This window comes from Tamandua tetradactyla, chromosome 13, assembly GCF_023851605.1.
Source record: "Tamandua tetradactyla isolate mTamTet1 chromosome 13, mTamTet1.pri, whole genome shotgun sequence".
Classification (NCBI taxonomy): domain Eukaryota; kingdom Metazoa; phylum Chordata; class Mammalia; order Pilosa; family Myrmecophagidae; genus Tamandua; species Tamandua tetradactyla.
Genome location: NC_135339.1, coordinates 26304062 through 26331916, shown reverse-complemented (window position 1 = coordinate 26331916; position 27855 = coordinate 26304062). Strand labels below are relative to the sequence as shown.

At 41.4% G+C, this 27855-nt stretch overlaps 1 protein-coding gene across 2 annotated transcripts in view; it reads left to right on the top strand.

Moving 5' to 3' along the window:
- The window catches only part of SGPL1 (sphingosine-1-phosphate lyase 1), a 106835-nt gene that overhangs the window by 6665 nt on the left and 72315 nt on the right, over nucleotides 1-27855 (top strand). Inside the window, exons 1-2 of one of the 2 annotated variants that reach the window (XM_077125010.1) lie at nucleotides 22182-22370; nucleotides 23188-23249. In XM_077125010.1, the coding sequence (XP_076981125.1) occupies nucleotides 23223-23249 (27 nt within the window). In that variant the 5' untranslated portion in view covers nucleotides 22182-22370; nucleotides 23188-23222. Of the gene's footprint in view, nucleotides 1-22181; nucleotides 22371-23187; nucleotides 23250-27855 lie in introns of those variants that run through there. The other variant, XM_077125011.1, reaches the window with a different exon arrangement.

The following is a 27855-nucleotide window of genomic DNA, read 5'->3' as shown; positions in this document are numbered from 1 at the left end:
AATCATTTTACAACGGTCCATCTTCTAAACTGAAACCATCGTTCTGTTCTAGGACCAACTAACTTCATTTCTTACCTGGATGAATGCAAAAGCCGCTTCACTGGCCTGCCCGCTCAGACCCCGCTCCACTCCTCTTCCAGCCAGTCTCCTTATTGTGGCAAAGGGACTGTTTTAAAACGCAGATGTGATACTGTCAGCTCCTTTATTAAAATGACCTCAATGACTGTTTGCTGCTCTAGGGATACAGATCAAAATATTCTATTCTGCAGGGTCACGAGGCCTCAAAAAGGAGGCTTCCTAACCACTCTGGCCCCCAGTTGCATTTGTTCAAACACCAATTGAAGGGGGTACATGGGTAGTTCAGTGGTAGAATTCTCGCCTGTCATGCGGGAGATCCGGGTTCAATTCCCAGCCCTTGCACCTCCCTCCCCACCCAAAATCAACAAATGCTGCTGTAACAACAGAATAGTCACATGAAAAAAGAATGAAATGTGACCCCCACCATACAGCATACAAAACAACAACACCAAAAGGCAATTGAACCGGTATATTCTATTTCTTGATCTAGAGGCTGAACTCTCGTGTCCTGTGAAAACTAATTGAGCTCTATACTTAGACTTGTGGACTCTTCTGTACATAGTGTATATTTCAATTGTATATCTGCCCCTTGATGACATGTTTGCCAGTCTCTGTGCACCGTCCCTGCCCCTCAGTCTTGTCTCTCAGGTCCCCCTGGCCCTCCTGCCTCCCACCACTAGACCTTGGTATGTGCAGATCCCTCAGCTGGAATGCTCTTCCTGCCCTCTCTGCCTGCTTAACACCTGCGCATCCTTTGCTCTTGTTGTAAGCCATCCTTTATCCCTGACCTCATCCTGATGATGGAGAATAATTCTGCCCTTAAGTCAGTTCTTAAAAAACTTCTAAGAAAATAATTCTTTAATTCTGTTTTTCAGGACCAAAAAAGGCTGACTGCTAAGCTGGGAACATAGGTGCTCTTGCTGCCATTCCAGGCTCAGCCCCTTCGAATCAACCCTGGAAACCAGTTCTGCAGGGCCAGGCAAAGAGTAACTGTGCACCAAGTTTCATTAGGACCCCCTTGGTCATCTGTTTAGATTATATTATATTATAAACAGGACTTATATTACCCCGGGCTTCATCAGTTCCCATCTGTGTCAACACTGGCAGGGAGGCACAAAGGAGGCCAGGTCTCCTGGGCATTCTGGCAACACCACTCACCCTCAGAGCAGGGGCAGGTGCACACACACCTCAACCAAATAAGCACATGATTGAGGCCTCTTCCTGGGAACCTGGGGATAAAGAGGTGGAGTTACCAAATGATGGCTTTGGGGATGTGTAACCTGAGTGGGGCACAGAGAATCCTAGACTGATAGCTGGAGAGCAGCTTCCCTTCTCTACCCAATTTTGAGATGAGGACATTGAGGCCCAGAGAGGGCAAATGGTGCATCCAAGGCTGCACAGCACAGGCTTCCCAAATCCAGCACAAGAACCCATAGATTTTACTATATCTTCTTGGGCATCTGGGGCCGGCATGTCAGGAATTCTAGGTTCAATCCCCACTTACTACAGGACTGAGGTATAGGAATTGATAAGAATGGATAGAATTTAGCAGCTCCTGTCAGAAGTGTATAAAACATACATGTCTGGGCTGTACTCCTGATTCACTGGGACTGCAGGAGAGCTCTGACAGAGTTTCGAGGAACTCCTGATGTTCCATGCTAGATGGAAACCTGGGACCTGGATGATCCTTAAATTCCTTTAGCTTGACAAATATGCAGCAGTAGATACTAAAAAGAGGATAGTAATTAGTGCCTGCCTTCCTGTTCTCAGGCCACAATAGTGGTGGTTTTCTTTGGGGCAGTTTGGCTCCCCTGGGAGCATTTTGGGAATTTAAAAAATATTGGTTGTCGTGATGACGGGGGATGATTCCTCTGGGATTTAGAGATGCGGAAATTGAAACAACAGCCTCTTGCAATGAGGAACTGTCCTGAGTCCTGCACAACTTTTGAACGTCCTGAGGAAACATTCACATGGGTGAAAAGCCAGTTTGTAATCATATGAGCCCCAAACTCAACTTCACTTATGTACAAGAAGTGGTTCTTTTGTTTTTTGTTTTTTTTGCATGATTTTATTATATACCTTTCCTGGAATGCAATTACCATGTCGTAAATTGCATGTAAGTTGTCCGTTTTGTCTGGAACTTTATCGACTCTTAATCCGCTTTGAAAAATCACATTCCTGATGAGAATCCGGCTCACATACCACACAACACTTTCGCACTGGTCTGCACTTGTGGCTTTCCTGTTCAGGAGGATTGTCCACATTGTAGGAATATACTAATTTGACCCTCATTGTAGAATGCCCAATATTACGAAAAAGTGGCAGTATTCAATTAAAAATTATCTTCACTTAAATACAAGCTTACCCATTGTAAGTAAATTCATACATCTGCCAAATTCACCATGTCTTCTTCTGGTGTGGCAGATGGAATCTGAGGGTTACCTGTAAAATCATGTACGATTTTATTATCATGGCTTTTATGTTTATATTAAAATTAGGGGACTATAACTTCTTTGTCAAAAGAATCATGTGTAGGTAGATTGTATTACATAAAAAATTCAGTTCAGGAGAGTAAAAGAGAGTTATGAAAAATATTTGTTATACGCAGGGGTGTAGGGTCTGGTTGGTTTGGGAATGACTGATCTACAAGCAACAAAACCCATGGGAAAATGTCGGTCTCCAAGCTCTCTGAGAAAACTTACAAAGGCCGAAGGGGCCCTAAAGAGGGAAACGGGCATGTCTGGAGGACTAATCAATTTGTGGGGGTCAAACCCTAATGGAGATCAAACCCAGACCAAGAGCAACAACTGGAGAAGGCTAAGTTGGAGTCTTCTTGGAGCTCACCCTGGAGGTGGAGGGGGTTAGACGGACAGTTCTTGAGCACCTCAGTAGGGACAGGGTGGGGTGTTGGGTGCTCTCATTTCCACCTGCAATTCTCACAATGGTGCTGTGACTGCTGTTATTAATGCTTCACTTTACAAATGACATAGCAAAGGCTCAGACAGCTGGCGTAACTTGCTCAAGGCCACATATGGATTTGAGGCTAGAGGCCGGTCTGCCAGCCTACCTTCAAAGCTGAGTTCGTCATCCCAGGACCTAGCCGGTTTCCTTCTGCCAAAGGAAGTTGATATTTATTTGGTTTTTGATAAGCAGGCACGTTATGTTTTTGATGTTTTGCTATGAGTGATTGTGCAGCCTGAATAGGAGCGGTGGGCCTCTTTGGGGAAGGTGGGGCTTCCTTGGGAAATGACTCTTGGTCCTCTGCAGACTTAGCCACTCTGACTTTTGACTGAATTGGCCCCTTGGACATGCACCTGGGCAAGACCAGGGGAACTGGTGAAGACATTGTGACTCACTGATTTGCTGAACTTTCCTGCTCTCCTCCAAAGGTGGTGATTTCTGGGCACTTGTTTTTTGTCGTGGGCACTCCCACGTCTTGCCAGCATCTTGCCTCTCCTTCCTCTGTTAGTCAGCTAGCTCCATTTTGATCTTCCCACCCCACTGCAGAAACTGAGTACTGGTTTCCTACCCCTGCTTCTAGACTCCATGAGCCGGGGTCCATGAGCTGGAGTGGCTTTCCTGTGGGCCACTCCTCTCCAGGAGGGGCTCAGAAGCTACAAACTACCTAATTTCTGCTTAAGTTTTACTCAAGTCTTACCCTGAGCGTCCACAGAAGGCTCACCCGGTGGGTAGAGGTGGGGTAGAGTACAGAGGTGGGAAGATCTTGGGGACAAGAATAGGGGAATGGTAGATTGGGGGATATGTTCATGTGGGGGGGAAGCTGTGGATAGTCACTAACTTGGCCATGGATAGCAGTCATTTTAGATAGAACCAGATTCTTTGGAGCAAAATGTTTTAATGGTTTAACTGGTGGATGCAAACCCTGCAATGAGACCCTCTGTTTTAGTTTCCTAGGCTGCTCAAGCAAATACCATGAAATGGGTCAGCTTAAACCATGGGAGTTTATTTGCTCGTGGTTTTGAGGCCAGGAAGATGTCCAAATCAAGGCATTGTTCTTCTCCCTGCAGACTGTGGTGGCCTAGGGCTGGCTGCCACCAATCTTGGCTTCTCTGTCACGTGGCAAGGCACATGACAGTGACTTCTGGTCTCTCCCTTCTCTTCTGGGTTCGGTTTCAGCTTCTTGCTTCTTGCGGCTTTCTCTTTCTTTGCCTTAATTTAATTCTCTTGTAAAGGACTCCAATAACAGGATTAAGACCCACCCTGATTGAAGTGGGTTTTCCCTTAACTGAAGTAACCTCATCAAAAGGCCCTTCTTATAATGGGTTCACACCCACAGAAACGGGTTAAATTATTTATTTATTTATTACACATCACATACAAGCACAAACATTCTTACCAAATGATCATTCCATTCCTGATATATAATCAGTAACTCACAATATCATCACATAGTTGCATATTCATCATCATGATAATTTCTTGGAATATTTGCATCAATTCAGAAAAAGAAATAAAACAGAAAAATTTCATACATACCATACTCCTCCCCCCTCCCCCCATTGATCACTAGCATTTCAAGCCACTAAATCTATTTCAATATTTGTTGCCCCCACTATTCATTTATTTTTAATTCATATGTTTTACTTGTCTGTTGATAAAGTAGATAAAAGGAGCATCAGACACAAGATTTTCACAATCACACAGCCACAACGTGAAAGCTATGTCACTCTACAATCATCTTCAAGAAACATGGCTACTGGAATACAGCTCTACATTTTCAGGCCGTTACCTCTAGCCTCTCCATTACACCTTAACTAAAAAATTAACATAAATTCTTAATGTGTAAGAATAACCTCCAGGATAACCTTTCGAGTCTGTTTGGAATCTCTCAGCCATTGACACTTTATTTTGTCTCATTTCTCTCTTCCCTCTTTTGGTCGAGATTTTCTCAATCTCTTGATGCTGAGATGAAATGGGTTAAATTTAAGAACATGTTTTTCTGTGGCACATACAGCTTCAAACCAATGCATTCCACTCGCTGGTCCTCCAAAAGATACGTTCTTTCTAAATGCAGAATACATTCATTGCATCGCAATATCCCTTAAATCATTTCAATAACAAAACTAAGTACAAAGTCTCGTAAAAATTGGTTATAGGTGTAGTTTGTCCTGGGGCACAATTCCCCTCCTCTCTTGACCTCTGAAACCTAGAGAACAAATGACCTATTTCAAATATACAATGGAAGGACAGGCATAAGATAAACATTCCCAGGGAGAAATTGAAAGGAAAACAGGGGTCATGGTTCCCAAACAATTCCAAAACCCAGCAGGGTATACTCCATTAGATTTCAAGGTCTGAGAGTCATCTATGGAATGGTGTTTTGTCCTCTGGGTCCCTTGCAAGCACTTTCCTAGTGGCCACACTCTCCCTGAAGGCTGGGTGTAGATGCCACCCTCTCCAAGCATGGGATGGTGGCCAGGCTCTCTGCAAGCTTCCCAACCTCAGCTTCCATAGCTCTGCCCTTGAAGGGCCTTTTCCTTCAATTTGTCCCTTCTCTGTCCCTTTTAGTTCAGGCTGGCAGTGGTTCTGTTTATGCAAATAACAAAAAAAAAACAAAAAACTGTTGGTCTTGCATGTAGTATGCAGGATCCAAACTATCAGACAGAAGGACTTTCCATAGATCATTCCTGCATAACTGCACCTCCAATCTCTAGTGGCATGGAGGTTGCTGACTGAGTTTATGTTCAGTTAAACCCTCACATGGAGCACTATTCTCTGGGGACTCACTCCCCAGAAAGTAAAAATTTTCCAAACCATCAATTTCTGGTTTCTTTGTGCCCAGAATTTCAGTTTCCAGCTCATCTCTCTCTCTCTCTCTCTCTCTTTTTTTTTCCCCACAATCACACAGTCACATTGTAAAAGCTATATAGTCATACAATCATCCTCAAGAATCAAGGCTACTGGGACACAGCTCAACAGTTTCAGATACTTCCCTCTAGCCACTCCAATATACTATAAACTAAAAAGGGATATCTATATAATGCATAAGAATAACCTCCAGGATAAATCTCTTTCTTCTTGCATTTTACTATAAGCAGAAAGGAGAATCCATGCTGCACTTTCAACATTTAGATCGGAAATCTCTGCTAAATACACAAGTTGTTCGCTTTCAAGTTGTGCCTTCCATCTGACATCAGAACTCAATTTTACCATGTTTCTCTACCATTTTAAAACAAGGATCACCTTTCCTCCAGTTTCCGGTAATACATTCATCATTTCCTTCTAAGTCCTCATGGGAAGCGATACCAGACAATGGTGGTGAATTCTCTGCTCAAAGCACTGGAATGACCAATTCCTGAGACACCAAGGTTTCAAAGAGAGAAAAAGTTTATGACTAGCCATGAATCAAGAGAATAGGTGGTCTATTGGCCCCAAATCTGTCTCCTCGAGCCTAGGGGGTTCTAAGTTTCAATGGATTCTATAACATGGAAAGATGAAATCATTATAATTTCAAATAGTAAGTCTAATCTGAAAGGGAGACAGAGTTATCATTTCAATAACAAAGTATAAGCTGAATGTAGGGGAGGCAGAGTTATCGTTTCAATAGCAAAGAGTAAGCAGAAACTATTTACAAATGTAAAGGAGGGACACTGAAGGCAATCAGTATATGGCTGACTCGAGTTCTTATTAGCATTAAGGTCTTTGCCCTTACAAGTTACTTTGAGAAAAAACTGGATAAAGGGTACAGCACTTACAATCACAAAGGCACAAGAAAAGGGCTTTTATGATCGTTGTATCAGGGCAGCTGAATTATAGTTCATAGATTTTAGATATTTTTATCAGAAAGAAAAGCAATTTATATGATTCAGTAGTCATGATCATTCACTAAACCCTAATGCCTCGGTTACAGGAGGTGCCTTCAAAGCAATCTAGGCCTTTTCTATCAAGCACCTCACAATTCTTCCAGCCTCTACCCATTACCCAATTCCAAAGCCATATCCACATTTTGAGTATTTGCCAATAGCAGCACCCCACTCTCTTGGTACCAAAATCTGTTTTAGTTTCCCAGGCCACTTAAGCAAATATCATGAAATGGCTTGGCTTAAGCAATGAGAATTCATTTGCTTGTGGTTTTGTGGTTAGGAAAATATCCAAACCAAGGCATCATCATGGCAATGTCTTGTCCCTGTAGACTGTGGGGCTGGCTGCCAGTGATCCTGGGTTCCTCTGTCACAGGGCAAGGCACATGACAGTGACTCCTGGTATCTTCTTTCTCTTCCAGGTTCCATTTCAGCTTCTTGCTTCCTGTGGCTTTGTCTCTATTTACCTGAATTCCATTCTTTTATAAAGGATTCCAGTAATAGTATTAAGACCCATTTAATTGAGATGGGTCACACCTTAACCAAAGTAGCCTCATCAAGAGGTCTTATTTACAATGGGTTCACACCCACAGGAATGGATTGAATTTAAGGACATGTTTTCCTGGGGAACATACATCTTCAAACCACCACATCCTTCCAACCTAAAGAAAACACATGAGAGAAAAAAACAAAAAATAAAAGCCCATCTTCACACACCCTCACATACCTCTTTTTACCCCTGCCTTCCACTCCCCTACCCACATTATCCCTCCAACCCCAAGACCTCTCGCCAGCGGGAATTTCAGCTGGTTCCCCGCAGCATTACCAATCCCTCCTGTGCTGGTTTTGTTATTGGACAAAGGCCGTGGTTTCTTCTGCTCAATAACCAATTCCTGAGACACTGGGGTTTCAAAGAGAAAAAGAGTTTATTACTACATGTGTAGCAGGAGAGCTGACAGCCTAATGGCCCAAAATCTGTCTCTCAGAGTTTAGGGGATTCAGGGTTTTTAAGGATTTTAGCAAGGGGAGATGAGGTCATTTCAGACAGTAAGCTCAAAGCAGAAAAGGAGACAAGCGTTACCATTATCATTTCAACAGGAGAATATAAGTTGAAAGGAGGGAGGCAGAGCTATCACTTCAGTACTAAAGGTGTAAAACAAAAGGAAGAAGTAGTCAATGGCCGACTTCATTAGCATTGGGGCTTTTGCTCTATGAGAGAATGACCAGCTCTTGCAATCACAAAGGCACAGAATAAGGGCTTTTTACAGTCATTTGATATATCAAGGTAGCTGGACTACAACTCAGAGATCTCAGGTATTTCCCCATCTACTCCAACACTCCAGAAAGCAAAAAGGAATTTTTATATAAGGATTTACTAATCAAAATCATCCCTTAAATCCTGATTTCTCGGTTACAGTTTGAAACTGTTATGTTCCCTAGAAAACCCATGCTCTTTTTTTTATTTTATTATTTTTTTTTATTAACAGAAAAAAAAAGAAATTAACACAACATTTAGAAATCATACCATTCTACATATGCAATCAGTAATTCTTAACATCATCACATAGATGCATGATCATCATTTCTTAGTACATTTGCATCGGTTTAGAGAAACTAGCAACACAACAGAAAAAGATATAGAATGTTAATATAGAGAAAAGAAATAAAAGTAGTAATAATACTAAAAAAAAAAAAACCTATAGCTCAGATGCAGCTTCATTCAGTGTTTTAACATGATTACTTTACAATTAGGTATTATTGTGCTGTCCATTTTTGAGTTTTTGTATCTAGTCCTGTTGCACAGTCTGTATCTCTTCAGCTCCAATTACCCATTATCTTACCCTGTTTCTAACTCCTGCTGGACTCTGTTACCAATGACATATTTCAAGTTTATTCTCGAATGTCCGTTCACATCAGTGGGACCATACAGTATTTGTCCTTTAGTTTTTGGCTGGACTCACTCAGCATAATATTCTCTAGGTCCATCCATGTTATTACATGTTTCATAAGTTTATCTTGTCTTAAAGCTGCATAATATTCCATCATATATATATACCACAGTTTGTTTAGCCATTCTTCTGTTGATGGACATTTTGGCTGTTTCCATCTCTTTACAATTGTAAATAACGCTGCTATAAACATTGGTGTGCAAATGTCCGTTTGTGTCTTTGCCCTTAAGTCCTTTGAGTAGATACCTAGCAATGGTATTGCTGGGTCGTATGGCAATTCTATATTCAGCTTTTTGAGGAACCGCCAAACTGCCTTCCACAGTGGTTGCACCATTTGACATTCCCACCAACAGTGGATAAGTGTGCCTTTTTCTCCGCATCCTCTCCAGCACTTGTCATTTTCTGTTTTGTTGATCATGGCCATTCTGGTGGGTGTGAGATGATATCTCATTGTGGTTTTGATTTGCATTTCTCTAATGGCCAGGGACATTGAGCATCTCTTCATGTGCCTCTTGGCCATCCGTATTTCCTCTTCTGGTAGGTGTCTGTTCAAGTCTTTTTCCCATTTTGTAATTGGGTTAGCTGTCTTTTTGTTGTTGAGATGAACAATCTCTTTATAAATTCTGGATACTAGACCTTTATCTGATATATCATTTCCAAATATTGTCTCCCATTGTGAAGGCTGTCTTTCTACTTTCTTGATGAAGTTCTTTGATGCACAAAAGTGTTTAATTTTGAGGAGTTCCCATTTATTTATTTCCTTCTTCAGTGCTCTTGCTTTAGGTTTAAGGTCCATAAAACCGCCTCCAATTGTAAGATTCATAAGATATCTCCCTACATTTTCCTCTAACTGTTTTATGGTCTTAGACCTAATGTTTAGATCTTTGATTCATTTTGAGTTAACTTTTGTATAAGGTGTGAGATACGGGTCTTCTTTCATTCTTTTGCATATGGATATCCAGTTCTCTAGGCACCATTTATTGAAGAGACTGTTCTGTCCCAGGTGAGTTGGCTTGACTGCCTTATCAAAGATCAAATGTCCATAGATGAGAGGGTCTATATCTGAGCACTCTATTCGTTTCCATTGGTCGATATATCTATCTTTATGCCAATACCATGCTGTTTTGACCACTGTGGCTTCATAATATGCCTTAAAGTCCGGCATCGCAAGACCTCCAGCTTCGTTTTTTTTTCCTCAAGATACTTTTAGCAATTCGGGGCAACCTGCCCTTCCAGATAAATTTGCTTATTGGTTTTTCTAATTCTGAAAAATAAGTTGTTGGGATTTTGATTGGTATTGCATTGAATCTGTAGATCAGTTTAGGTAGGATTGACATCTTAATTATATTTAGTCTTCCAATCCATGAATACGGTATGCCCTTCCATCTATCTAGGTCTTCTATGATTTCTTTTAGCAGTTTTTTGTAGTTTTCTTTATATAGGTTTTTTGTCTCTTTAGTTAAATTTATTCCTAGGTATTTTATTCTTTTAGTTGCGATTGTAAATGGGATTCGTTTCTTGATTTCCCCCTCAGCTTGTTCATTACTAGTGTATAGAAATGCTACAGATTTTTGAATGTTGATCTTGTAACCTGCTACTTTGCTGTACTCATTTATTAGCTCTAGTAATTTTGTTGTGGATTTTTCCGGGTGTTCAACGTATAGTATCATATCGTCTGCAAACAATGATAGTTTTACTTCTTCCTTTCCAATTTTGATACCTTGTATTTCTTTTTCTTGTCTAATTGCTTTGGCTAGAACTTCCAACAGAATGTTGAATAATAGTGGCGATAGTGGACATCCTTGTCTTGTTCCTGATCTTAGGGGGAAAGTTTTCAATTTTTCCCCATTGAGGATGATATTAGCTGTGGGTTTCTCATATATTCCCTCTATCATTTTAAGGAAGTTCCCTTATATTCCTATCTTTTGAAGTGTTTTCAACAGGAAAGGATGTTGAATCTTGTCAAATGCCTTCTCTGCATCAATTGAGATGATCATGTGATTTTTCTGCTTTGATTTGTTGATATGGTATATTACATTAATTGATTTTCTTATGTTGAACCATCCTTGCATACCTGGGATGAATCCTACTTGGTCATGATGTATAATTCTTTTAATGTGTTGTTGGATACGATTTGCTAGAATTTTATTGAGGATTTTTGCATCTATATTCATTAGAGAGATTGGTCTGTAGTTTTCTTTTTTTGTAATATCTTTGCCTGGTTTTGGTATGAGGGTGATGTTGGCTTCATAGAATGAATTAGGTAGTTTTCCCTCCACTTCGATTTTTTGAAGAGTTTGAGGAGAGTTGGTACTAATTCTTTCTGGAATGTTTGATAGAATTCACATGTGAAGTCGTCTGGTCCTGGACTTTTTTTTTTAGGGAGCTTTTGAATGACTAATTCAATCTCTTTACTTGTGGTTGGTTTGTTGAGGTCATCTATTTCTTCTTGAGTCAAAGTTGGTTGTTCATGTCTTTCCAGGAACCCGTCCATTTCATCTGAATTGTTGTATTTATTAACGTAAAGTTGTTCATAGTATCCTGTTATTACCTCCTTTATTTCTGTGAGGTCAGTAGTTATGTCTCCTCTTCCATTTCTGATCTTATTTATTTGCATCCTCTCTCTTCTTCTTTTTGTCAATCTTGCTAAGGGCCCATCAGTCTTATTGATTTTCTCATAGAACCAACTTCTGGTCTTATTGATTTTCTCTATTGTTTTCATGTTTTCAATTTCATTTATTTCTGCTCTAATCTTTGTTATTTCTTTCCTTTTGCTTGCTTTGGGATTCGTTTGCTGTTCTTTCTCCAGTTCTTCCAAGTGGACAGTTAATTCCTGCATTTTTACCTTTTCTTCTTTTCTGATAAAGGCATTTAGGGCAATAAATTTCCCTCTTAGCACTGCCTTTGCTGCGTCCCATAAGTTTTGATATGTTGTATTTTCATTTTCATTTGCCTCTAGGTATTTACTAATTTCTCTTGCAATTTCTTCTTTGATCCACTTGTTGTTTAAGAGTGTGTTGTTGAGCCTCCATGTATTTGTTAATTTTCTGGCACTCCGCCTATTATTGATTTCCAACTTCATTCCTTTATGATCCGAGAAAGTGTTGTGTATGATTTCAATCTTTTTAAATTTGTTAAGACTTGCTTTGTGGCCCAGCATATGGTCTATCTTTGAGAATGATCCATGAGCACTTGAAAAAAAGGTGTATCCTGCTGTTGTGGGATGTAATGTCCTATAAATGTCTGTTAAGTCTAGCTCATTTATAGTAATATTCAGATTCTCTATTTCTGTATTGATCCTCTGTCTAGATGTTCTGTCCATTGATGAGAGTGGTGAATTGAAGTCTCCAACTATTATGGTATATGTGTCTATTTCCCTTTTCAGTATTTGCAGTGTATTCCTCACGTATTTTGGGGCATTCTGGTTCGGTGCGTAAATATTTATGATTGTTATGTCTTCTTGTTTAATTGTTCCTTTTATTAGTATATAGTGTCCTTCTTTGTCTCTTTTAAGTGTTTTACATTTGAAGTCTAATTTGTTGGATATTAGTATAGCCACTCCTGCTCTTTTCTGGTTGTTATTTGCATGAAATATCTTTTCCCAACCTTTCACTTTCAACCTATATTTATCTTTGGGTCTAAGATGTGTTTCCTGTAGACAGCATATAGAAGGATCCTGTTTTTTAATCCATTCTGCCAGTCTATGTCTTTTGATTGAGGAATTCAGTCTATTAACATTTAGAGTTATTACTGTTTGGATAATATTTTCCTCTACCATTTTGCCTTTTGTATTATATATATCATATCTGACTTTCCTTCTTTCTACACTCTTCTCCATACGTCTCTCTTCTGTCTTTTCATATCTGACTCTAGTGCTCCCTTTAGTATTTCTTGCAGAGCTGGTCTCTTGGTCACAAATTCTCTCAGTGACTTTTTGTCTGAGAATGTTTTAATTTCTCCCTCATTTTTGAAGGACAATTTTGCTGGATATAGGAGTCTTGGTTGGCAGTTTTTCTCTTTTAGTGATTTAAATATATCATCCCACTGTCTTCTAGCTTCCATGGTTTCTGCTGAGAAATCTACACATAGTCTTATTGGGTTTCCCTTGTATGTGATGGATTGCTTTTCTCTCACTGCTTTCAAGATCCTTTCTTTCTCTTTGACCTCTGACATTCTAACTAGTAAGTGTCTTGGGGAACGCCTATTTGGGTCTAATCTCTTTGGGGTGCGCTGCACTTCTTGGATCTGTAATTTTAGGTCTTTCATAAGAGTTGGGAAATTTTCAGTGATAATTTCTTCCATTAGTTTTTCTCCTCCTTTTCCCTTCTCTTCTCCTTCTGGGACACCCACAACACGTATATTTGTGCGGTTCATATTGTCCTTGAATTCCCTGATACCCTGTTCGAATTTTTCCATTCTTTTCTGGATAGTTTCTGTTTCTTTTTCGAATTCAGATGTTCCATCCTGCAAATCACTAAATCTATCTTCTGTCTCTTTAAATCTATCATTGTCGGTATCCATTGTTTTTTCCATCTTTTCTACTTTATCCTTCACTTCCATAAGCTCTGTGATTTGTTTTTTCAGTTTTTCTATTTCTTCTTTTTGTTCAGCCCATGTCTTCTTCATGTCGTCCCTCAATTTATCGATTTCGTTTTTGAAGAGGTTTTCCATTTCTGTTCGTATATTTAGCATTAGTTGTCTCAGCTCCTGTATCTCATTTGAACTATTGGTTTGTTCCTTTGACTGGGCCATATTTTCAATTTTCTGAGTGTGATCCATTATCTTCTGCTGGCGTCTGGGCATTTAGTCAGATTTCCCTGGGTGTTGGACCCCACAGGTTGAAAGATTTTTCTGTGAAATCTCTGGGTTCTGTTTTTCTTATTCTGCCCAGTAGGTGGCGCTCGTGGCACACGTTTGTCCACGGGTTCCACCAGTGAAAGTTGCTGTGGGTCCTTTAACTTTGGAAAACTCTCGCCGTAGGGGAGGTTTGGCAGCTGAAGCGGCTTGGAAGAGTGCCAGCCGGCCCGGGGGTCCGAATGCGGGGAGGGTCGCCGGCCGCCGCAGCACGGGAGAGCGCCCAACCGAATTTCCTAGTTGGCCCGGGGCGCCAAGCATGGCGGGAGGGCGCCAGCTGCCGCAGCCCAGGAAAGTGCACTGTTCCCAGCCGGACCGGGGAGTCACGTGTTTGGAAGGGAACCCCCGGTCACTGTTCTCCACAGTCTGGGGATTTCCGACCCAACTCTCTCAGTTGGTCCGGGGGGCCTTGCATGGTGGGGGCGCCAGCCGCCGCGGCCCAAGGGGACCGCCCGCCCAATTCTGCCAGCTGGCCTGGGAAGGAGGAAGGGAGGGACTCCGGCCACTTGCCGTCCCACCCGGGAAAGCCCGCGCCCCTCGGCGATCTCACCGGAGCTGGTTCTCCCAGACAGTCAGCCGTTCCAGGATGGGGTACGCCGTCCCTTTGATCTCCGTCGTGGCTCCGGGAGCTGCTCTGTATTGTCTCCACTCCCCCAGTAGCTGTTCTTGGTTCAAGAAGGGCGATGAAGTTCAGGGTTTCTCTCTCATCTGGAAAGGCACATAGTGAACACGGTCAGGGTTCCTCTCTCACCCGCCACCGGCGCCGCTGGATGTGGCGTGGCTGCGGCCGAGGCTGCTGTGGCCGCTGCCTCCCGCCCGCCCCCAAGCCATGCTCTTTTAATCTAATCTTGTGAAGGCAGACCTGTTGTGCTTGGGGCCTTTTGATTAAATTGTTTCCATGGAAACGTGACCCACCTAACTCAAGGTGGGTTTTAATCCACTTAGTGGAGTTCTCTATGAAGAAAATAAAAGACAGAGAACATAGAGAGAGCTCAGAGCCTATACAGAGAGCAAAGAGATGACAGGTCCAAGACTGACGATGCCCCAGGAGATGCTAAGGTAAGAGATGAAATCCACAGTTTGCCCCCGAGAAACCAAGAGAGGACCCACAGAGGCTTGAAGAAAGTAAATGCCCCAGCAGAAGCCAGAAGGACTCGCAGGAGCTGAGAAAGCCATCTTTGAAACCAACCCAGGACTGAAGGGCCAATAGATGTTACCATGTGCCCCAAGTGACAGAGAAACCCCAGATACAATTGGCTCTTCTTGAGTGCACATGTCCTCTTGTTGATGACTCAAGCTAGACATTTTTATCACCTTAGAACTATAAATTTGTAACCTAATAAATCCCCTTTGCAAAAGCCAATCCATTTTTAGTATATTGCATTCCAGCAGCATTAGTAAACTGAAGCATTTCCCAATCTTCTGTTATGTTGGAAAGTACCACAATGGCACCAAAGGCCAACTTTGGTGGCATTACTACCCTTCCCACCCACACACATACATTTTCTTTGACTTCCTTACACCATCCCAAACATACAATTTTTCTCTGTTCTTTTCTTTCTTTCTTTTTTTTTTTAGAATCTGAGTCCTTGATCATCTTTATTTCCCACAGAATATCATGCTGGCCCAATATAATTATAACATTATGGAAATTGAACCCAGTGAATGAACAAGAAGTATACATAGATGTCTCAGTAAGATTAAATACATGCCAGGTGGTGGGAGATAGCACCAAGAAGATTCAGGGGCCTGCCACAAGTTTTTAAGGGTCCACTGGTCTGGAAGTTGGGATATCTCCCGTAAAATGAGAGAGAAGTTACTTCTTATCCAGCCTATCACAATGAAAGAGGCACAGTGATTTTGGACTGCATTTGCACATATTTCTTGAACCCATTTACTGGGTAACCTGTGAAGCTGCCTGTTTTGAGTAGGGCCTGGAGCAAGACAAGATTATATGACAGGTCCAGGCCATAGGCCAAGAAGTCCCGTTACCTGGTTTTATCCCTCACAGGCCCAGTATTTGATGTGCCAGGAGCAGATGATGGCACTGAATGGAGCTTCTGGCAAGCCTCAATGGAGAATTCTCTGCCAACGATTCTCCATAAAAGCAATGCTGGCTTGCTACTAGGCCCTGGTAGAGACGGAATGCCTGACCAGTAACTTTCCACCATGAACTGGGTGTTATCTCACCTACAGTATCATAAAACTGGATTGCACAGCAGCATTCCATTGTACACTAGAAATGGTATATACAAGACTGAAACCAAACAAGTCCAAAAAAGCATGAATAAACTGCTCAGGCTGCAAACATGCTTTTTTTTTCATGATTTTAATTTTTAACTTTTTTTTGTATAATATTTCATATATACAAAGCAAAGAAAGTAAAAAGCAATAATTTTCAGAGCCCACTTCAACAAATAGTGACAGGACAGATCCAGAGTGTGTCATGGGCTACCATACCATCTTCTCAGATTTTCCTTCTAGCTGCTCCAGGATATAGGAGGATAGAAGGAATAAATATTTTTTTTATCATCACGATCGACTTCTTTTTTTCTTTCTTTGCAAACATGCAATCTTAACAAGAACACTGTGCTTTCTCTGCAGACAGGGGCCATTCTCACCAGTGCTTCTCAGACTTTATTGAGCCTATACACCTCCTGGGATTTTGTTAAAATGTAGATCCAGATTTAGTTGTTCTTGGATGGAGTGGCAAGAACCTGTTTCCAGATGCTGGCCAGGAAACCACATTTTGTGTATTAAATCTCTAGGCAACCCCACCTCTGCCTCCCACCACCCAGCTAGGTTCTTCCTTCACAGGACTTCTGAAACTCCTATTGTAGTGGTGTTTTTGGGGGGAAGGGAAGTTGGGGAGGAGGAGGAGATTGGGATATACGCCCTCCATAACCAACATTTCTTCCTTCTTTCTATCCCTGTGCCTCAGCTAAAATTCTCTCTTTCACTTACATTCCCTTTGCTCCCGGGCTTTCTCTCTTGCCTTGTCCCAAGCCCTCTATAACGGCTAGGGTATGTAAAACTGACCGTGAATGGGGATTTTGCTCCCTCTTGGGAGTGTGATTTCTGGGAAAGCTGAAGTTTTCTTCCTTACTCCTCAGTATCCTTTATTTCCGACTGCCCTCTAACTGATGTTTTCTTGTAACCCCTGATTCTTCAGTCAGGAGGAGTATGGGTTAGGAAACTAGGGGGAACCTGAAGCCTCAGACATGTAGCTTCATGGATTCACAGAGTTGCAGGGCCAGACCCAAGTTCTTATCTGGGCTCTGGGGAACTGCCAGGACTTGCATTTTCTCTGATCCTCCTTACTTCATGCCTATTAATGGTAGGGTTGAGCTTGCAGATAGGCGAAAGCCCCTGTACTTCTAATATTTTTTTATTCTAATTAATCAAAAAGCATAGTTTAGGTAACCCCAGAGTGCAAAGTCTGAGCCAACTCTGCCCTAACTTGTTGTGTGAATTTGGGACTGTTTTTTACCTTCTGTGGACCTTAGTGTCCTTATAAGTTGGGGTTGGTGAGAGTCACCTGATCTGAGGAAGTTAGGACATAAATGGGGCCTTCTAGTAAAGGTGCCTGGCATAGTTTTTGACAAAGTAAAGATTAATCGAAACAGCGGAATGGATTCACTCATCTGGGAAGAATGAACAGACAGCCTACCGTGCGTCAGGAGCAGTGACGTTGTAATGTCACCTGGGACCACAGAGTGTGGATTACAGGATGGAGGTGGCAACTAGGCACAGGAGGCAGGGCCGTGTCTAGGAATTGGCAAAGAAACAAAGTGCACGGTGGGGGGGACATTCCTGGTGAGGGCATTGGGAAGAGACCCCAGCACATTTCCTGATCTTCTACACTGGAGAACACAAGAACAGGAAAGAGCGTATGGGGTTATCAGTGTTTGATTCAGGGTCTCTGGACAGTAGAGAGGTCTGGGGTTTCTGATGGGATGGGGTGGGGATGAGGAAACCCAGAGGTAAACTGCTTGACTTCTTCTTGGGCCTTTTCCATTCTGGGCTGAGAAACTGGGGAGCAGGGAGGGGCGTATAGGGGAGGGCAGCCATGGTAACAAGGAATTTCATCCTAAAACCACTAGACGAATATGATGGCACTTAGTGTCCTGACAGCATTTCGCAAGGGGATGGGGTTGGGGTCACTCATTAGTGCTTCTTTTGTTAAGATTTAAAGATTCCATCTTGTGCCATCTTAAAAACCTTATTAAAAATCCTGTGCACAACCATAGTACACAGAACCTTGAGTAGGGCATGAGATTTTGTAGGTTTGTCCAGAGTGATGCCCTGATAAATCTCAGAATTATTTGAACAGTGAATAAAGACGTATTTGCAAAGTCCTCTTGGAGGAATGGTGAGAAAGGGGGAAAATTCAACTTCCCCAAGTGGAGAATTCTTTTTTGTTTTTATCTTCCTTGTATAATTATTATTAAAAAATTTTTTTTTACTAATTTAAAATTTTTTTAAAAAAATATGACAACAAAGAAGCACATTCTTAACATATGATCATTCCGTTCTACATATATAATCAGTAATTCACAATATTGTCACATAGTTACATATTCATCATCATGATCATTTCTTAGAACATTCGCATCAATTCAGAAAAAGAAATAAAAAGACAACAGAAAAAATTCATACATACCATACCCCTTACCCCTTTCTTTCTTGTTTTTCAAATTTATTTATTTTTTATATATGATACATAACCACATACAAACACATTCTTATCATATGATCATTCCGTTTTTGTTATATGATCAATAACTCACACTACCATCACATAGTTGTATATTCATCATCATGATAATTTCTTAGAACATCTGCATCAATTCAGAAAAAGCAATAAAAAGAAGACAGAAAAAAATTCATACACATGATACCCCTTAACCCTCCCCCTCACCGATCACCAGCATTTCAATCTACTAAATTTATTTTAACATTTGTTCCCCCTATTATTTATTTATTTTTAATCCGTATGTTTTACGTGTCCATTGGTAAGGTAGACAAAAGGAGCATCAGACGCTAGGCTCTCACAACCACACAGGCACACTGTGACAGCCATATCATCATACAATTATCTTTAAGAAACACGGCCACCGGAGCACAGCTCCACATTTTCAGGCAGTTCCTCCAGCCTCTCCACTACATGTTGACTAACAAGGTGATATCTATTTGATGAGTAAGAATAACCTCCAGGATAACCTCTCGACTCTGGAATCTCTCAGCCACTGACACTTTATTTTGTCTCATTTCTCTCTTCCCCCTTTTGGTTGAGAAGATTTTCTTAATCCCTTGATGCTGAGGTCCAGCTCATTCTAGGATTTCTGTTCCTAGAAGAAACAGGAAGGTCCACACCCCTGGGTGTCATGTCCCACACAGAGAGGGGTAGGGCAGTGAGTTTGCTTGCTGTGTCTGCCGAGGGAGGGAGAGGCCACATCTGAGCAACAGAAGAGGTTCTCTTGGGGGTGACTCTTAGGCCTAGTTTTAAGTAGGCTTAGCCTATCCTTTGCGGGATTAAGTTTCATATGAACAAACCCCAAGATTGGAGGCTCGGCCTATTGCTTTGGCTGTCCCCACTGCCTGTGAGAATATCAAGAATTCTCCAGTTCTTGGGGAAGTTGAATTTTCCCCCTTACTCACTATTCCCCCCTAGGGGACTCTGCAAATACTTCCCTATTCACTGTTCAAATCATTCAGGGATTTATCTGGGCATCACTCTGGACAAACGTACAAAATCTCATCCCCTACGCAAGGTTCCAAGTACTATGGTGTTCGATTAAGCTGTTCATATAAGTTATATTAGGAAATGCACTAGTCAAAATATAAATTTTGTACCAAATAAACATTTTTTGCTTGTCTCACACATATATTAAAGTTTTAAAATGTTAATTATCATCTATTTTCAATACCCTGCATTATTGACATTCCTTTGTTCTTTCTCATGCAGAAACATTTTTAAATTTGCACATTTAGTCACTATCATTCTACACTCTAGGCATTCCTAGGTCTTTATTGTCTGTCTTTCCTTCTGATTTCATTTGCGCTCCCAGGCCTCTTCCCTCTATCATTCTCACATTCAGCTTCATTCAGTGTTCTAACATTATTGTATTACAATTAGGTAGTATTGTGCTATCCATTTCTGAATTTTTACAATCAGTCCTGTTGTACAATCTGCATCCGTTCAGCTCCAATTTCCCAATATCTACCCTATTTCCATCTCCTGATGGTCTCTGTTACCAACTGAAATTCTCCAAGTTCATTCGTTAATGTCAGTTTATATCAGTGAGACCATACAGTATCTGTCCTTTTGTTTCTGGCTAATCTCACTCAGCATAATGTCCTTATGGTCCATCCATGTTGTTACATGCTTCATGACGTTATTCTGTCTTACAGCTGCATAATATTCCATCATATGTATATACCACAGGTTGTTTAGCCACTCGTCTGTTGATGGACATTTTGGCTGTTTCCATCTCTTGGCAATTGTAGATAATGCTGCTATAAACATTGGTGTGCAAATGTCCATTTGTGTTCTTGCCCTCGTGTCCTCTGAGTAGATACCTAACAATGGTATTGCTGGATCATATGGCAATTCTATACTTAGCTTCCTGAGAAACTGCCATACTGTCTTCCAAAGCGGTTGTACCATTTGACATTTCCACCAACATCAAGTGGAGAATTCTTGATACTCTCACAAGCAGTGGGGACAACCAAAGCAATAGGCTGAGCCCCCAATCTTGGGGTTTGTTCATGTGAATCTTAACCCCACAAAGGATAGGACAAGCCTACTTAAAATTAGGCCTAAGAGTCACCCCCAAGAGAACCTCTTTTGGTGCTCAGATGTGGCCTCTCTCTCAGCATGACAAGCAAACTCATTGCCCTCCCCCTCTCTACGTGGGACATGACTCCCAGGGGTATGGACCTTCCTGGCATTGTGGGACAGAAATCCTAGAATGAGCTTGGACTCAGCATCAACGGATTGAGAAAACCTTCTCAACCAAAAGGGGGAAGAGTAAAATGAGACAAAATAAAGTGTCAATGGCTGAGAGATTCCAAACTGAGTCGAGAGGTTATCCTGGAGGTCATTCTTTATGCATAATATAGATATCACCTTTTTAGTTGAGGTGTGGAGAGGCTGGAGGGAACTGCCTGAAAATGTAGAGCTGTGTTCTAGTAGCCATGTTTCTTGAAGATGACTGTATAATATAGCTTTTGCAATGTGACTGTGTGATTGTGAAAACCTTGTGTCTGATGCTCCATTTATCTACCTTGTCAACAGACAAGTAGAACATATGGAATAAAAATAAATGAATAGGGGGGGAACAAATGTTGAAATAGATTTAGTTGTTGAAATGCTAGTGATCAATGGGGGGATGGGTAAGGGGTATGGTATGTGTTAATTTTTTTGTTTTCTTTTATTTCTTTTTCTATATTGATGCAAATGTTCTAAGAAATTATCATGATGATGAATATACAACTATGTGATGATATTGTGAGTTACTGATTATATATGTAGAATGATCATATGGTAGGAATGTTTGTCTGTATGTTGGTATGTCTAATAAATAGAATTAAAAAATACTTGTATAAAAAAATACTGCCTACAGATAAGTATCTCCGAACTTGTCATTGTTTGCTACTTAAAAAAAAAAAATCCACCTTTCTCCTTTACTTCTTACCAGAGATCACTGATCACAGTTAGATGAAACTGTGCTGCCTTCCATTTCCATTAAATTAGTGGTATGACAACTGGGCAAGTCATGGAAAATGCATTAAGATTCGGTGTTTTATCAAGAAATGAAGGGTGACCTAGATGATCCTGCTGGGCACTTTCACTAGAATATTCGATGACTGCCGGTGTTGCTTACAAAAATTCAATACCGGTAGAATTTTTGCCTACTACGTTTTTGGGGGGACGTGGGTGAGGGCGGGGGTGCAGTGCATGACTATGGTATTTAAGGGAGTTTTCATGCCCCTTTTCTTCAGGCATCATCATTGTGAGTGCGAAAATAGAAATCTCCGACCCAGGAAAGAGACAACGGGCAAATCACTTGAGTTACCCATTTTTAAAATCCGAAAGGCGTCCCCTAGAGGGTCGTTGTTTTGACGTCAGTTTGTGCAGCGTTTTGCAGGCAGACTCTCTCAGGAGCTCCGAGTGACTAATACGTGACCAGAAAGTTGGTTTTTAAAAAGCTAGCCGAAGGCTGTTGACAGTCCTAGGCGGAGAACCGCCGCTGGCTTTGATCTTTGCAAAGGGACCGGCGGGGGACTCGCGGGGAACTAGCAGCCGCGCGGGTCTGCCAGCAGAAGGCGCGCACGCGCCGTGGGGCTTGGCGGGGAGGGGAGGCCTAGTGTCCGGGTCGCGGCGTGCGCGCGGCCTGTGGCGGGGCCGCGCACGCCGGAGCCTGGGGAGCCCGGCCCGCACCGCTGGAGCCATTTCCGGGCCGCGAGGGGCGGGGCCGGCGGTGGCCATATCTTCAATCTCCGCGGCCGCAGCGGCTGGGCGGCTGGGAGAGCTCGAGCCCCGCGACTTGCCAGTCAGTCGCGCCGTGCGGAAGAGACGTGGAGGTGGAGCCGGCTGGCTGCAGAGAGTGCCCGGGGAAGGGAGCGGAGAAGCTGGTTCTGGGTTGAGAAGAAGGAGGTGGAGGTGGCTATCGTGGGCTCCCTGGAGGGGTGTCGGGTTCGGGTTGGGGAGTGGAGGGGAACGGTCCAGGCTGGGTCGGGGGGTAGGTCCTGACGGGGGAGGGAAGGAGGGTCTGGAGTGGGCAAGGCGGGGGGGATGGTGGTCCAGGCTGCTGAGCGGCCAGATTGGGGAGGCGGTGGGGGTCCGGGTGGAGTCCGCGGAAAGGGAGAGGAGGAAAGGCCGGCAGGATTGCGGGGCGAGCAGATGCGGGGCGAGCAGATGCGCGGCGGGTAGTTGAGAGGCGGGAACAGAGACCCGGGCGGGCGCGGGATGAGGCCGCCCGCGGCTGACAGAGTGGAAAGGTCGGTGAGTGGATGATCTGGAACTCCAGTCTTGACGGCGGGGTGGGAGTGGGCTTGGGATGGCTAGGGTTTGCGCGTCCTTCAGACGTGAAGTGAAGAGTATGGGGAGGGAGGGATGCTAGACCCTGGGACTGGGCCTGCCTTCACCCCGGGTTAGGTCGCATGGGCGGGGCGACGGGGCTGCGGGGCTCCCGGGATCCCCGGCCCTGCTCGGTGGCCCCCCGGTACCTACCTGAGTGGAACGCTTTGTGGGAGGCTGGAGCTGGATTCGTTTGATCTCTTGTGGGAGGGAAACGCGTTGCGGCCGGACCCTGATTGGCTGGTTTGGGGTGCTATGGATGGAATGCGATATCTGGGAGTGAAATCTGAGCTCTCAAAGGAGGTAGAGAACCATTACTTGACTGCTCAGGCAAATCTAGGCTGGCAGATGCGACAGTTTTAAAGCTTTGGAAGTAAACCAACCTGGTTCTCTTCTGCAGTGGAAAGGCCCTGGAAGAACGCCAGGAAGGGGAAGATGCCCAGCACGGACCTCCTGATGCTGGTGAGTTTTTTCCAGATATCCTTGGTATAAGGCACTTGTTTTAGTCCAGAGATTCTGAGTGTGTAGACTTATCTCTGATGTTTGCTTTGGGGTAGCTGAGCATTTATGCCACCTTTTCTTTTGGGTTTAATGATCAGGGTGGACAAATGACTGTATTAAATATTAAATATATATAAAACTTGAAAATTCTTGAGGACTTCTTCACAATTCTTGCAATTGGTTTTAACCTCTTCTTTCTCATTCTATCAGAGCAGATGTTTAAAAACTTATTTACTTTTTTTTTTATCAGTCTGCATAGTTCAGAAGTGTTTCCCAGACTAGAGTTAGGGCTCCATGAAAGGCAGGTATGTTTTATTTATCTACAGATAAATAAACACCTGTCAATACTCTGTATCTAGTAAGTGGTTAACAGATGCCTATTGGAGTCAGCTAATCTGAATTTAAGTATTTTTTGTTGGGCAGAGAAAAATGTCTGGTTTGGCGGTGGTTTTATCTCCTGAGATCTTTCCATGCTGTTTTTTCCCTTTTTTGTTTTAAACCGAGCAGGGAGAATTGTATTGCCAAATGGGCCTTTACCAAAATCACTTTATTCTTGGGGCATTTACGATTCCATAGAGGCTCTTTAGTGTGAGAGTTATGGGGAACCCATAACTTTCAAATAGCAGTATAGAAAAAGCCTATAAAAAGTTTAGTTTTTGTTTAATAAGTCACTTCCCTTTGCAGAATCAGTAACTTAAAAGCAATTATTTTCCCTCTCTTTATCTCACTATCCTGCAGAGTTGGTCAGAATCAGTGACTTAAAAGCAATTATTTTCCCTCTCTTTATCTCACTATCCCACAGAGTTGGTTGGTTGTCACTGGGAAATTGGCAAAAACTAATGGTAAGGTAAAGGTGTTCTTATACTTAGTGTTGATTTCCTATAGTGACGAAACCTGTAAGTCTGTGAGGGATAAAGAAGAGGGAAACTAAGTTGTTCTTAGTTCTGGTTTGAGGCAGAGAGTAAGAATGATTTTAGGTTTTGTGTGAAAGATAGACACTTTTTAGTAGATAAGTACTTGGTTTATGTGCAGATCCCGATGAAAAGGTCACCTTGAATAGTTTCTTACCCCTGATTTCATTGATTTTCAGTAGTAATGAATAACCAAATATAATTTAAAATTTTTATTACGAGAAGGATGTGTTTATTTATGATAGACTATAAACAAACAAAAGGTAGCACCTCTCCTTCTCCCTTGCTCACAGGTAACCACTGTTAGTAGTCTGGAGTGTTAATGCAAGTGGCTTGTAATAATTGATAATTCCTGTTTTTACTCTTAGATGTTGGTATGTTTATGTAAATTACGGATTCCTATATGTTAGTAGGATATTTTTGAACAGGGATGTGCTTGTTACTTCTTGGGCTTACGTATTTGCTTTAATAGTCTGAGCAGTGATTGCTTTTATTCAGAATATTAACTTTGGAATCAGTTTTGCTTTAAAGTAATTCACTAGCTCTTGCCTCTACTTTTTGTTTCCTCATCTGATAATCTAGAATGCGAAGGAGCATTACTTTGCTTGTTGCTGTAAAGAATTAATTCATGACGGGTTCCATCTCCATATCCCATATTATTGACACCCCTTTCTAACATGAAAAAGTTAGAATGGGCAGAGCCCAAATACCCCTAGTTGGGAAAAGGATCAAAGGTGAAGGAGTTATAACAGAGAAGATAGGATTTAACAAATGAGCATGACTGCTGAATCATTATTGATATTTCTTTTACTCCCCTGTGTCTTGAAGCGGCTAGAAGGAAAATTCTAAAATTGTAGAAAAACCCGTACCAAACTCTGAAATCTGTTCTTTAACTACCTGTTACAATGTACTTTTGAAATTTGTTGCTTTTTTGTATATGTGTTATATTTCACAATAAAAAATGTCTTCTTTTTTAAAAATAATTAATTCACATGAATACACCAGCCCTTGAGAATTGTCACTTTCTGAAGACAGCATACATGTTGCATGAGGTACTTTACCTGGAAAAGTTGTGATTGCTTTCTTGGACTGTACCGTGCTATTTGAAGCTAAACAGTAAAGAGTGAATGACTGGGGCTGGGTTTTCAATGAGCCACTGTATCATCATGATCTGAGTTCAAGGTCTTTCTCCAGATACTTTTTATGATGTGTAGATGTGTTCTTTGCCCTCCAACTAAGAAGAAAAGAGCCAAATGAATGAACAAAATAACCTCAATGCAGGCAGCATTCCATAGAATCTTAGAATTAGAAACATCTTAGAAGTTGTATGATGTAATTTCTTATATTGTGCATGAATCTTTTTACAGTATTTCTGATACATGGATATCCAGTCATCCATCCTTTCTGCTAGGGGAATAGTGTGGGCACAAACTAGGAAACAACATAAGATAGAGTCAGGAATGAAATGAATCTGATAACTAACATTTAATGCGCATGTATTACTTATTACATGCAGAAATAAATACTCTACAGTCACACTTGATTACCACAAAAATCTGTTGAATATGCTGGTGTCCTGCTTTTATAGGTGAAAAATTAGACTGGCAGTGGGTAAGTAACTTGTCTTAGGTGCCATACCAGGTAAGTGGTGGAGTCAGGGTTTGACCACAGTTGGTCTCATTTCTAATCTCTCACTCTTTTTCTTCTTTGTGATGCTACCTCCAGGCCATCTTCACTGTCAGGGACGTTTGCTAACCACGTGGCAATGGGGAAAGATTTCGCCTAGAGAAGGGTTGGTGACAGCTCTGCTTTTTAGGGGGGCATTTTGGGAATGTATTTTTGTCCTGTCTGAAAATACATGTTTTATTATGAAATTTTCTTTGTTATTTTCCTTTACATTACAGCTAGGACGTTATTTAAATTTTTAAAATTTGTGTCTATAGGTATAATACAGTCTTTGAATTACATTTCAGAATAGTAAAGAGGCATTAAAAAATATTTGTTATGAAAAGAGAGCATTTGGTTTGATGGGGTTGAAAACCCCTTGTGTGGGCAGAATAATATGATATAAAACTTGAAGATTGGCTGAAATCCATATATGATAAACCTTGAACTTCAAGCTAAGGAGCTTGGGCTCGATCTCTTCCCTTAATTTTGTCCTCATTTGATTACAGTGCTTTACGTGCTTCCCCCTCTCCCCCATTTTCTCGTGTATCACGTCATGTACTGTAATACTTTCCACCCATGTCTCAGAGAGAATAAAATAAGTGAGTGCATTCACCTACTGAGAGTTGGCATGCTTTCAGAGGGAATTCAAGTTGGGCAGTTTTGTAGCAACCATTCTGTACTTTGGCAACCATTCTTTTCATCCATTTTCTCCTGAATGCCAAGGAATAGCATCACTTTGCAAGTTGACAATATTTGTAACTTTTTTTTTCTTCTCTTTTTAAACGGCTTTTATTGGAGTAAAGTCAGGTAAAAAGTTATCTTTGACTTAGTTTCAAGTAATCATGATCACCTGTATACAATTCATAAGCATTTTCCCCTTCTGGGTTGGATTTACATTTACATTGAGGCATCTATTCCTTTCATTCCCAACTTTCTTTTTGCCAGACAGCAGAAAAGTGCCTACTCTATTTTCTTTCTTTGAGTTTTTTAAACATTTTTTTATTGTGAAATGTAGCACACATGCAGGAAAGTGATAAATTTCAAAGTACAGTTTAACAGGTAGTTATAGATGTGCTCTGTTTTTCTTTTTTTTTTTTTTTTTGGCATGGGCAGGCTCAGGGTCACTGGCATGGCAGGCGAGAACTCGGCCACTGAGCTATCACTGTACCTGCTCTGTTTTTATATCACTGTACCTGCTCTGCCCAACCTACTCTGTTTTTATGTGGAAAGACTAAGGACTTTGGTGTTTTTAAAATATCAGTGTATATGCACATCAGAATGTAAAATAACAGTAGATAATTTAATCTCAGACCATAGACCCACTACTTTGAGTATTTTTATAGAAACCTGGTCTTATAGTCTGGTCTTTCAGTCTCAGGCTTTTCTCTTATCATCTTTCAAGCAGCCTTGTAAAACTCCCTCTCACTGGTATGGCAGTTTATTTAATGAAACTTGTTACAACTTTATTTTAGTTGGGGGAGCTTTTGCATTCATAAAGATGTGAATATTTTCACTGTAAAAAAAACCAAAACAAACTAAGTGAAACTATAACCCATACCAAACTCTGAAATCTGTTCTATAAATAATTGTTGTGGTGTCCTTTGAAATTTATTGCTTTTTTGTACATATGTTATTTTTTACAATTAAAATATTTAAAAAATTAGTAATAAAAGCCAAACAAACAAAACAAGCTAAATTTTTTTCTTCTTTTGCGTGTGTTGTTTAAAATTTTTCTAGAGCCAGTGAGACTCTTAAAGAAAGCTTCTTCAAAGTACAAAGTCAAGTAACGACATTTGAATTGAAATGATACATATGTTGGAGTTGTGCTTTTTCTACCACAGTAAAATAAAAATGCTAAAAATATAGTTTTGTGCATCTATGTGATGATGTTAAGAATTACTGATTGCATATGTAGAATGGAATGATTTCTAAATGTTGTGTTAATTTCTTTTTTTTCTTTAATTAATAAAAAAAATATATGGTTTTGT